We start from the raw sequence: 13,142 nt of genomic DNA, 5'->3' as shown, positions 1-13,142 counted from the left end.
TCAATCAAGTTGTTCAGCTGTGCTCACTGCCTCTAAAATGAACTTATTTGAAATAAATACGTTGAAAGCAGGAAAACAGCTCACTCTTGCTTATTAGGGGAAAAAAAAGGTTTAAAGTGGAGCAGCAACCTGAACACTAACAGGATTGTCTGACTGCCTCTCTGCCTCCATCATTACGCCCCTCTTTCATTTCCCTGCTCACAACAACCCCCAAAGCCTGGAGAGCCTCTGTGTTCACTGCAGAGGTGTGGTTTCCTGCACAGCTAGAAAACACACACACACACACACACACACACACACACACACACACACACACACACACACACACACACACACACACACACACACACACACACACACACACACACACACAGGGACACCTCAGGCCTGGCTTCTTAACCCCTGGATGACGTGATGCTTTTAAAATATACCAGACCGAAAGAGGAAGCTGACGAGGGCTTTGAGATTCGGGTGTGAGGTGACATAGACGCTCATGTGTTTTTGTGTATATCTAGTAGAATATCAGATCACAGCGTCAAACACGTAGAAAATAGAAGTCATTTGCGTGCCACATCATAATCTGGCTCAGATAAGCACAGCTGGGAGCACAGAGCAGCACAATCGGACCAGAATAGCTTACCACCCAGGAAGAGGTTGAGCTCACACTCCAGGTAGTCAAACATCTCCACTGTCAACTGGAAGCTGAAAGAGGGGAGACACAGAAAGAGGGATGAACACACGTTTCATATTCCTGTTTGCAACCACAATTTGTGCTTGTATGCAATTATGCCATATGTTTTTAAAACAGGGGGGAAACCTGCTAAAATTATGCAATAGACTCCTTTCCCACTGCCTGTAGATAATGCAGACATCAGTGAACAAAGATTTTTTTTTTTTTTTTTGCATCTATTCCAATAGGAATAGATGCAAACAAAAAAAAGATACGAAAAAAGTAAAATGATATGGCTAGGGCCTCATATCATATTCTTCTATCATGCTAAAAAGTTACATTGCTTTCTTGTGTTTTACACCTTTGAGGGCTTTTAAATAAAGACATTTATTATGAAATACACTAAAAAGAGGTTTTAAATTTCATACACTACCAAGAATGAGAATGCAAGGTCAAATTTATTTTTCTGCCAATGCAGTCCTGTGCCTTTGAAAAGAGCATATTAATTTTGTACATTATTAAATAATAATAATTGCCCAATTTGATTTTATTCATTATATATTCACTTCCATGTGTGTCCCAGCATCGGGCCGGAAATAATTTCCTTCCTGCATTGTGATAGTCTGAGTCATGGTCAAAGCTGGGGTAAAATACTCAACCTGGGAATAAATCTACACGATACTTTTACCTCTTAAGGCCTCAAATCTTTAACAATCAGAGAAGGAAAAATCCCTCCTTGGTTGAACCGCTCACATCTCATTACAGCTGTAACCTCTGATGAGCAGTTTCTGGTGGACATTATCTTATATTAAAGGGTGTCATAATAGTAGGCAGATAATTGTAGCGGCCGGCCCCTGAGCTAAACTGCTTGGAGGGAAACAAAAAAAAAAAAGCAGAACCACTAATGAAAACAATTAAATTAAATCTTTCCTCTCCACTTCTTATTCCATCTCCTTCTTCTAGGCCTCGTGGTTTCATGACAGTGTGAAGAATAAGCTTTGATGAAAGAATGAAATTAAATTATGACTATCTAATTAATTAAATTTGCAAATTCAAAACTTTGTTCACCATTTGAATTTCTAAACAGCTTTTTCTACCGACTTGTGCTAAACAACACCTCTAAAATGATCACCATGAGTAAGTTCTTGTGGCTCTGCTGCATTATGATTAATGAATTCATCCATTTAAATTTAATTTCACACTTTGGTCAACACAGTTTGAGACATAACACTGAAGCTCATTAATATCTGGATCTGGGGTCTGGCCGGCAATAAGCACAAGAACATGCGAAGCTGCAGCAGCAGCGCGACACACTCACAAGTTGTTGACGTCGTTCTCTCCCGCCTCGTCGAGCTGTCGGTTTGACATCTGCAGGTTTCCAGGGAAACGAGGGTTCTGAAAGAGAACACAACAGTCGGAGGTTCAGCCATCCTGACGTCCGTCTGAGACGAACACATGACCGTGTACAGGTGCCTTTATAACCATTAACAGGCTGGAATGTAAAGTACATTAATGCAAGTACAAATGTGAGGTACTTGTACTTTACTTATTTCCATTTCATAATTCATGCATGAGTCGTGTTTCCACCTAATGAATTTAAGTCCAATATTCACTCTCTTTTACCTCTGGTTTTGGTCTCTACCAACTCCTTAGAAACAAGCCTGTCACTTTAGCTGCTAAATGTTCCCCTATGTTCATCAGTTAGTCTGCTGTGTGTTGCTCAGCAGGTAGAGTAAAGTGGGTTTTTAAGTTGGGATTGGCAAGAATGAAACAAAAGAGTAAAGCTGTGGGCCAGAAAACCAAAACAATGAGCTGAAAAAGTCTTTATAAAGCTTTTCAAAGCAGAGGGGAGCACCAGGGTTGAGTAATTCTCTGTTGCTTCGTCACTATGAGCAACCCCTTTCACACATATATAATCACGTGATTCATTATTATTATTATGAAATATTGATTAGAGCAGCATTAAAGGGTAACTTTGGCATTTTTCAACCTGGACCCTTTTTTTCTTCCATGTTTTTGTGTCAGAGTGACTAATGCATGTCCAATAAAAGTGCTTGTTTTTGCCACTGAGAGGCTCAGGTTACTATTTTAAGTGTCTGACAACATTATGGAAACAGAGATATTAAACGGTTTTACCTCATGTTTGCCTGAAGACAACAGTGGAAATGTGAGATTTGAAAAGACGAGTGCCACGAGACACTGGTGCTGTCGACAGTTTGAGTCGGTTGGAGGACAGAAAGATTAGCGTTTAGAGTGTTTTCTAAAAGATTTTCCAAAGTCATGGCTGAATATTTAGCTGATTTCGACGATGTGGGTGCGATGCGAGACTCCTCCTTGAGGGAGGATTGGTTTGTCACAATAACAGACAGACGGGATCAAGCGAAAGGTAAAAAAAACCTGTTTTATTTCTCTGATTCCATCATGTTGTCAGACAGTTATAATCATCTGAGCTCATCAGTGGCAAAAACAAGGACTTTTAATGGCAGTACAATGAAGGTGAGGAGTCGCCCGGAGCATATACATTTCAGCTTGTCTGGTGGCTGCAGCGTTTACCTTCAACACTGGACCAAATAACAAAATGAGTCGCTTGAAAAATTGTGAAGTTACCCGTTAAGTAAAGGATCTGAATACTTCCTTCAGCACTGCTGGTTGCCAAGTTTTTTTAATCCCTCAGGTTAATGTATTGTTTGGACTTTGAACTGCTTTCTTTGATTCTGTCTCAGGAGTCGAAGCCAATCAAAACAAAACCCTTGCTCTGAATCGAACGTACCGTTACGCTGGATTTACATAAAAATGCAGCACTGAACTGTTCTCGTTTCTCTGCAGCCAGAATTATATGAAGTTTAATGGTGGACAGGTGTGAGAGGCAAAACGAAGACAAAAAAGATCCACTGTTGTCAGGTTCCAGCTACGCTTTACATATCACCTCATTCTGTTAATTATGCAAATAATTAGAAATCAATGCTCAAATAAGTTAAGTCTCAATATTTCTTTAGAAATACACTTGTACGATAGTGATAATCTAGCAAGAAAAAAATGATCCAAGCAGATATTCTTTTTAGTTCACCAGCCCTTTGCTTTGATAAGGTTAACATGAGACTGTGTTTACAGGAGCTGATTGTTGATTAATTGACCTTTGTCTAGAGTGTGAGATGACAATTTGCATTTCCTTCTCTGGGAGCTCAGCGGCTATTTTAGACATTGCATGAAGCATATAGATCAACCTGCATGCCGATGTACAAGCAACAAATTTAGCAAAAACAGGGTATAAAGAGTTGAAATTAAAGCTAATCAAAGGTTTCATCTGCCAACGTTACTCCTTTGATTCTAATGTTAAGATTTAGCGAACTGCCCTCTAAAACCACCCTGACACTTTCTTTGGGTTAGAATTTCATCTTCCTGTGATAGCATCAACACTACCCCTCGGTCCCTGTACCGCTCTGCTCTGCTGTCTCATAAAAAGGCGACATTACAGATCCCTGAGAGGCCATTAGTGTGAAAGCCAGAATGTTCTATGAAGCCGGCCTCCTGCTGAGACTCACTGGCACTAAAAACAGAGTCTGAGACAAAGATAATGAGTGATGAGGGAGACCAGAGCTGGATTTTTATAGGCCAGGCCAACTCACTTTGATGTGGAACTCCATTTTGGTGATGAGCAGTTTGAGGTAGATGCTGCACAGCTTCCCATAGCCTTCACTCAGGTGACCCTGGGGAGAGAGAGAGAGTGGGGGAGGAAGAGGGACATTAGGAGAAAGTGGAAAATATTCGTTTCTCCTCCTGGAGGACTTGCAGGTTAAAGAAAGAAGCAAATCATTTGGTGTTTTGAGGAAATCCGTAGCGGCACTTTGGCTGAAGGCAGCATACAATAACCATGAAAGAGCCATTTCATTTTCAAGCTGCAGGGCTGAATCATCTCACAGCAGCCAAAATATTCTCTCCTGCCGCTGCACAGATCCAGAATCTTTCAGTTCACTCTGTGTGAAAAAATGTCCCCGGACTCAAAGTGTGGACAAAGTTTAATAAGAGTAGCTTTGTGGCCAATTGCTTCTCGCTTCCTTTTTCCCTTGAGCCTGGGAGTGTGGGTGGTGATGACACAACAGGAAAGAGAGGCCACAACCTCCGGTCACAGGGACCACACTTCCTGTATCCTCCTGCACAGTGATTTCAGCAAAAACTGAGCCGTAAACCATCCAGGAATAGAGAAGACCTGTAGACCGTAAGCCTGGTCGGACTTTGTGGCTTTATTAGTGCAGTCTTGGCAGGACTGCACAACAAACCTCATCAGAGGTGTCTGCATCACTAGAAACTTGTGCTCAGTTAGATCAATGCAAATCTTATCACCACTGACACTTTTAATCTATAAAACCGCGTTCATTTTCTAGCTCCAGCAGCTGAGAGCAGGGCTTCCCCCACAGAGAAGCCGGTAGTGACGGTTAGTCACAACATGTAGCTGGAAGCCACTTTGTTGTGAGCACTGACAGTCACACTTGGCATGTTTTTACATGACTTTGTATGTCACAGGCCACAATGTGTGTCACTCCGACAGCAGCAGGCGGACTAGTAACAAACCGTGTAATCTGATGACCCGATGATGTAACAAAGAGGACAGTTGTTGGCTGTATTCTAATGATGCTAATAAACAAAATGCAAGCTTCTGTTATTACAATTCTCCTAATTCATAAGGGTAAATAAACACAAACGGCTGCTGCATGTTGCACTTATGGCTACACTCCTATCATGTTTTCAGAAAAGGTGTTTTCCAGGACAGGAAAGTTGTCGTTCCCGGCGACATTTTACCAACTCAGTCTGTTATTTACCCATGTTTAATGTTTTCCTATTCTAAATAGAGAGTCACCGGTAGAGAAGATCCACTTTGACACAAGGCCCTTCTCCTTGTGACAGCATACTGTGATATTACCGCAGTAATATAATAATCTCTGTGTCCTTCCTTACCCACATCCTGCTCATATCAGTTAAGTCAGCCTTGTTCCTCATGGAATCCTTTATCACCTGGGGGGACAGCAGCGGAGACAGAGAGAGGAGGAGGGGGGGACAGAGTTAATAAAACAGGACTCACCGGGTATAATTAACAAAATGAAAGAGGCGTGTGACAAAAAACGGAAGAATGAACCATCAGTCAACTGTCACAGAACACAAGAGACAGAGAAGAGTTCAGATCCGTTTTAGAATATGTGAGAAATGTCGACGGTGTTGTCCTCTTTACGTACGTTTGGATGGCCGTCTCGCAGCAGCTTGTGGAAGACGTGGCAGAACTTCCAGCAGAGCACCGCGTTGCTGGAGAGAGGAAGCCGGTTGACCGCCGCCCAGAAAGTGTGGGCGCCTTTCTCATGGTGGGTCCCCAAGATGCAGGGTGAAGGGGCCGGTCAAGGATCACTGGGCTGTTGTAGTGCAATGACATTTTCTGTGTGGCATTAGTCTGGCTTTTTATTCTCTGCCTCCTTCCCGGGAGTGTCACTAGGGATGCACTTCAAAAACCTCCCTTTTATTTAAAATGTTTTAATCTTTACCAATCTTCATACAAAAAAATCCATGTTTTCACGATCAGATGAAACAGAATTTTCCTGGACTTTTATGGACAAAAGTAGTTGTTTCTTTTGATGGAAGAAGACACTGATTATCACCAAGTCTATTTTACAATGTAGACAGATCAGACAATGCTTTTGGGTAATTGAAGATAAACAAAACACAAATGAGTTACTGATGATGTGTAAGTGTCTGTACTAGTAATATTCAAAACAAACACAAATCATTTCTCAAATCTTCTTTTGGAAAAGTTGAAACCCAAAAATAATGAGCCCTAGATATTTAGAATTTCGTTCTTCCTCTCCCTGGGACTCTGCAGCTTTGCATTTTGTTTCACACATGATTAAATTAGCTCTGCAGGCAGAGCCACGTGTAGACGATGGGGTTACACTAAGTTTGTTGTTTTGATCTTGCACTAACGTAACCCTGCAGCCTCGGAGGAACAGCTCCACACACATGGAAATCAGGACAAACACACTTCTTCTCCTCACACACACACGCACACGCACACACACGCACACGCACACGCACACACACACACACACACACACACACAGAGACAATATAAGGATATTCCTGGCATGCTTCTCTTTGACAGCGACCTCCTGTGTGTTGATGGCCTTATTGATGCTGACAGCCTGAGAAGAGGAGGAGAGGGAGGGCAGAGGTGAACAGAGGAGAGAAATGGAAAAAACACAAATCAGCGCACACAGCTTTTTTCACAAAGTTTACAGGGAAAAAAATATTCAAAAAGTGTTTCATTTTAAAAATTGACACCTTTCCACCTTTATCAAAGATGTCTTTTCCTTTTTCTAACCGGGGAACTGAAAGCGGCAACATTGTTTTCAGGAGAACTTGATTGACCTATTTTCTGCAGAGTTAGTATTCAAGGCAGCAGCTGAGAGGCCCGAGCTCCTCTCTGTCTGCTTTTGAGGGAACTCTACGGAGGCAAACATCTGTCTCATCAAGCGACACATATGTCATCACATCTCTTTTCAAGCATCCCACCTGCAAAAACACAGTCACTTCCTTAAATTAGAGAGAAGCGACAGTGCATGTTAAGTGTATGTAGGAGGCCAGGTGGTTATAATAGATTTAGATTTATCTTCTTAAGCTCTCCTCTTAATATCTCTCAAACACTTCCTTTCAGAGGAAGGAGTTACTGTAAGACTAAATGATATAGCACCAACAGTTACTCACGAGTGGATGATCAGTGGAGTATCTGTCTGTGTTGTGAAATCTACTGAGGAATGTTGGCCAGGCTAAAAATGAACCCCCCTCCAACTTACTTCAGCTCACATTAAAGTATCATCTAACTTGCTTTACAGAAACACTGGGGACTTCTGAGTTATACGTGCGTCTTGCAGACCGACACAGTTAAGGATTCTTATGCACAGTAGCTTCGATGGCAGTGTTAGCTGCTGCAGAGTTGGTAGTGTTGACAGTGAGTCTCCCACCAGTGATAGTCTTTTCATTTATTGCTGAAGTTTATTCATTTGATAGGAAACAAGACAAACGGTCTGGTTTATCATTAAACAAGACTTCAAAAGCTGTGCTAGCAGCTCTGTGCTAACATGCTGATGTTAAGCCGATATGTTTGACCATTTTAGTTTAGCATGTTAGCATTGACAAAAAGTACAGCTGAGGCTGATCGGAATGTAATTCTGCAGGTATTTAGTCAGAAAGTATTCAAATAAATGTAAACTCTGACCTGATGATGGAACTAGATGAAAAGTTAAAAGAGTACTCCACCTTTTGAGCATTAGACTCCTAAAGCATCGTCAGACTCACAATGAATAGTTGCAAAACCAGAGAGAATGTCTTTTTGATTCCACGCATTCCTTCTGGTGCCTACAAAACCCACAATGCAACTCAACTGCTGATAGCTTGTTCAGTGATTCAGGAGTGTTATGCTAATGCTAATGTGGACTCGAGCTGCTAGCCTCAAATAGTGATGAGGAGTGGCCTACAGAGGTCTGGTAAGTTCACTTCTTTCTAACTCCACAGATCCAGATTTTTTTATTTTCAAACTTGTATTCGTCAGCCTCAACTGATGCTGACTCAAGTGTCATCACTTGAGGCAATTCATCAGATTTTGCACAGCTCCCTCTGAAACCTTAAAAGGCTTCATAAAACGTTTTTTTTCACATATGCAGTAGCGCTTCCCAAGAGGATTCTACACATTTAATGGCAATCCATTCAATAATTCAGACGTTTCACTAAAAACCACAACTGTCAACCTCACGTATTGAGTAAAAGTCAGGGGTTCACTAAGGTCAGTAGGATTCATTCTCTGGGGACCATGAATGTTTGTACAAAATATAATGGCAATCGATCCATAAGTTGTTGAGATATTTCAGTCTGGATCAAAGTGGAGAGCTGATCGACTGACATACATCTCCAAAAAAAATAATCACAAACGTATTCTTGTTTTCTTTTCTTTACATCCCTTCATGGTTATGTTAGGCAGCCAAACAGGAAAGCTGTATGATGAAATAAATATGTAAAATGTTCTTGCCATGAATTCCAGGCCCACATTGTTTGAGAGTTTAAGTCGCTTCAGATGCTTTTCAAAACAAGGTGTTCTGGAGTGACATCTGGCCGACATATCATGTTGCACATGAGAAGAAAATCAAACCAAGAAAACCATACATCTCAGCCCTTCAACTCAAAATGCTGAAATTAAAAAAAATAAAGCCAAACATGTCACTATGGTTTGCTTGGTAATCATAAACCGTGAGTGTGGTGTCTGAGGTCAGCGGAGGACGGGAGGCCTGTTTCATAATCTCACTTCCCACAGATGCCCCGAATCTGCTCCTCCTTTTCCAGTATGTGAGCTATCAGGACTGGAAGTCCACCGGGATGAATCATTGGAGGAGGAGGAGTGAGCCGGGAGGGGTGGGGAGGAAAGGAGGCAGAAATGAAGAAGAGAAGAGGAGGAAGAACTTGGGAGCATGGGTAACTATAATTGTCCCCAGGCTGAGGCAAACCCAACACACTCTGCGAAAATCATTAGTTCAATCTCTGAACCAGAACATCCGCATGTTTCTGTATCCTTAAATAAGCTACCAGGTGTCACTGAAAATTCTTATTTATGAACACAATACTCGAAAAACTAAACTGGGATTAGAGGAAAACAATCTGGTATGAAAGTCATCGCCTGAGCAACAGCAGACAATAGACTGCCTCCTCTTCCACACAGCACATCTGAATGACTTATTGCCAGCACCAGCAAGTTGGCAAACACGAGTCTTGTGTCCCCAGAAATCTAATTTACTATCAAGTCCCAGGAGTGGTTCACTAAAGCAAAGTGAGGTCAGGAGGAGGAATGTGGAGCTGCTTCTTTCAACATCATCCAACCGTCTGCGCTCGGCTCGCAATCCTGCCGATGACGAGGACATACCACAGCATGTGTGTCGTAAACGCGACAACTGACCACGCTTCCACTCCTATCGTTAAACATGCACAATGTTGATTAAATAAACATGAGCACCGGAGCTACAAGTGCAACACCTGTCTTATTGCATCAGCACATAACCTGAGCTAAGACTCTGGCTATGTGTGTGTGTGTGTGTGTGTGTGTGTGTGTGTGTGTGTGTGTGTGTGTGTGTGTGTGTGTGTGTGTGGACACTGTAAAGGTCAAACACAGCAGGGCTTACACCGTCCTGTCCAGGCTGTGCATACTAGAGCAGAAATAAGAGCGTGGTCAAAGCTACGGTCTGTTTCCTCTGATCGAGACCACAAGGGAAAGGTCACAGAGTTAAATTTGAGCATCTGCTTGTGTGAGACGTTACACTTCCTGTTTACGAATAAACAAACTATCAACAGAAATTACAAACTCACACTTACTTTTTTATCTCATCTTCATAGCTGGTAAGAACACATGAAACAACAGTGTTGCACTTTGAGCATTATTTAGACGGACAAGAAGCAATTGCGAGAGAATGTTAATTGCAGTGCTGAAATTATTTGCAAAACACAGAGATCTCTAGCACAGCTTAATTCTGAAGATAAAAAGGCATATAATATTATCAATCACACCACACATGTCCTTTATGACAACTTTAAATCTATGCAGTCGGAGCTGCATTTCAGATTGCCTGTGTGTAACAGTACCGACGTTTAGTTCGGCTTTATTCCAGAAGCCATTGGACTTGGGAATAGTCGTCGTAAGAGACTGACTCTGCTTCCTTGATGTATAGATCAATAAATGCACTTAGCAGTTTTTTGTACAATGCGTGTTTGTGGTGATGGACTTTGTTTATTATCATATTTTTTTGTGGGAAAAATGGGACCTAAGTATGGAACTTGGACTATAAGATGTGGTGGAAAGCTACAGAAAATACGAGTAAAGTGGACAGTGAGTGAAGTGATACTAGTATGTTCGCGGTCAAGAATGAACTATCACAATAAGAACATTTAGTACTCTGTTGGTTCATTTGGTTTCGCTGATCTTACCAAGCATAAGACACTGGTTCCTTTCATTGTCAAGTTTCATTCTCACTTTTAATCAAACCTGCAGATAGCGGTGGTGCAATTATTGCAACATACTAGCTCCGTTTCTAATCCCCTCCCCCCCAACACTGACTCTTTATGGGAGGTTATTTTTTTTAAATCTAATTCAGTGTATAGCGCAGCCAAAGCATCTAGTTTACACTCTGACCGCATCTGCTTTGCATTACCATAGAGGGAAATTACTTTTGTGTCATTTCCTGTCACTATTGTCATCAGTACAAAGGTCACGCATTAAAAACGACACTAGGCTTTAACAGAAAACGTTTCATGTTTGATATCAGCTGTTGCTTTGTATTAATATCACGTTTAATGTAAATTTAGTTTTGTCTTTTCTCTCACTTTCACCCAAATACTCAAGGGATGATTGAGAAACTCACGGCGCAACTGGTTCCCACATGAGGATGACCCAATTAGCCCACAGTGAGACTTTGTACTTTGTGTTGGAGTTGAATGAGAGTGCCAGCTGCCTTGGACTCCTGGCTGTGGCTGCTGGCATCGACGCATCAATGACCTATTAGCACCATCTGACAGAGCGAAACAATGAGAAATTAAATCAGAAGTGAGAAGCAGGTGATTATGAGGATGAGGAGCAAAGATCAGCCCTGAGGGAGGCCATCTTAAATTGGTTAATGTGGTCAGAAACCTCAACTTTCTTCCTCCTGATCTTTCATGCTCGGGCCTTCCTTTCATCCTTCTCTTATTTTCAACACTACATCCACCAGTTATAACAAAGATTAAATCCATTACTCACCAGCCGAACTAAAAAACTCATATTTGCATCTACAGAAACGTCTTTTTTCTCTCCACAGCTCTCCTCTTTGAACAAAGTGTTATTGATACAGTGTTGAAAAGCATGTAAAGTTAAGCCTGGCAAGCCCCAATCGGCCCTTCTGTAGAAAGCAGGGCATTGATATGCTGATAGTAGCCTGGCTGTGTCCACTGCATGGTCAGTGCACAGAGCCCAGAGGGAGGAAGCATCTTCTGCCTGCTAAATGAAAACTGCCCTCAGCTCATCGACTCAATTCCCCGAGCAGACTCCTCTGACCGATTCGCGAGAGCATGCGATTGATGCCCGCCGCGGCAATTCAATTTCCATGTTAGTCCCGGAGATATGTCATCGCATCGTGGTCACCCCGCGGTGGTGGTGGCTGGGAAAACGACAGCGTTCTTGGTTATTTTCGTCCCGGTTGTGGAACATTTCATGTCAGCGTTATTGATGAGACGAACCCGCAGCGAGTAGCGTTCCATCATGAGAAAAAACGACCGGAAAACCTCACCAGGGCCAAATGAAAGGGGGCAGAATAAATTCGGAAACACTTGTTCTTAGTGGACGTAAATTCTCATGGTCGAGGGGGTGCTTGTGGTGTCCTTGTGCGACCCGGATGATTTAGTATGAGAGTGGAGTGATTAATCTGACTTACAGCACTGTGATTATATGACCCCAGTCCTTTGGGTCTAGAGGGAGGAGCACACGTGATACACTGTGCTGTGTTTTCAGCTTCACATATTTATCAGATAGTCTTTTCTGATTGCCTTTTGCTTCTATCTTCTGATAGAGAAAGAACATTTTTGCACACTGAGGTGCAATGCAAGTATTTATTCATAAAGTCAAGGATTAAGTACAGGACGTTCTAGATTTATCTCCAATGATTCCGCAATATTTGAAACTTTTATTTATGTTCAGTTTTTGTGATTTGCTGTATCTGTGGGGCTTCAAATGTATTTGAGCTAGAGCTGAAATGATTAGTCCATTAATCGATTAAACCAGTGACAAAAGAATTAAAGGCCAACTTTTATGGTAACGGTTTAATCATTTCAGTCAAGCAAAAATCCCAAATGTTCACTGGTTTCAGCATCTCCAATGTGAGCATTTGCTGCTTTGCTTTGATTTAAATAATTGTAAATTCAATATGTTTGAAATTAACAAGTTATCTGAAGGTATCACCTTGGGCACTGAAAAATGGGGACGGACATTTTGTTTTTGCCGACTTTATCTTAGCTTTTCACCCACACTGCCCAAAAAGAGAAAACAAAACAAAGTTAGTTAGTTGCAGCCTTTATTTAGACCTTGGGAACTAAACATGTGAACTGTATTTCCCAAGTGTACTTGCAAAAGAAAAAGCACAGGGATGCACTGAAATTGCCCAAATATAATATATAATTATAAAGGTAAAGGGACATAAAGTGCAGTTCCTACAACCCTCAACCAAATCAGTAAACCTCCCTCCCTCTAAATTAAAACCTGCAGGAAGTATATTTAGTGCTCTTACAAGCCCTGACATTCTCTTTTGTCAAGCACTTGCCCTAATGAAGACCAAATTTAAAGTAAATACTTGGATTGGACGGAGGTGTTCAGTCTTCCATCCTCAATATTTTGCTTCCTTATCAAACTTACTTATTATCTTTGAAAACT

General features: G+C 41.6%; 1 protein-coding gene across 2 annotated transcripts in view; it reads right to left on the bottom strand.

Annotated features, from left to right (window-relative positions):
• Positions 1-13,142, bottom strand: part of hip1 (huntingtin interacting protein 1) — a 43,244-nt gene that overhangs the window by 18,029 nt on the left and 12,073 nt on the right. For both annotated transcript variants that reach the window (XM_068709219.1, XM_068709225.1), the window contains exons 2-7: positions 6,789-6,852; positions 5,899-6,041; positions 5,624-5,680; positions 4,297-4,377; positions 1,989-2,065; positions 641-702 (exon numbers count right to left, since the gene is read on the bottom strand). In XM_068709219.1, coding sequence (XP_068565320.1) covers positions 641-702; positions 1,989-2,065; positions 4,297-4,377; positions 5,624-5,680; positions 5,899-6,041; positions 6,789-6,852 — 484 coding nt within the window. The remainder of the gene's footprint in view (positions 1-640; positions 703-1,988; positions 2,066-4,296; positions 4,378-5,623; positions 5,681-5,898; positions 6,042-6,788; positions 6,853-13,142) is intronic.

The sequence above is a fragment of the Cebidichthys violaceus genome, unplaced genomic scaffold, assembly GCF_023349555.1.
Source record: "Cebidichthys violaceus isolate CVI_PGR_0920_01 unplaced genomic scaffold, fCebVio1.0.p SCAF_1, whole genome shotgun sequence".
NCBI lineage: Eukaryota > Metazoa > Chordata > Actinopteri > Perciformes > Stichaeidae > Cebidichthys > Cebidichthys violaceus.
Note: the sequence above shows the minus strand (reverse complement) of the source record. Positions and strands in the feature narration are given on the sequence as shown.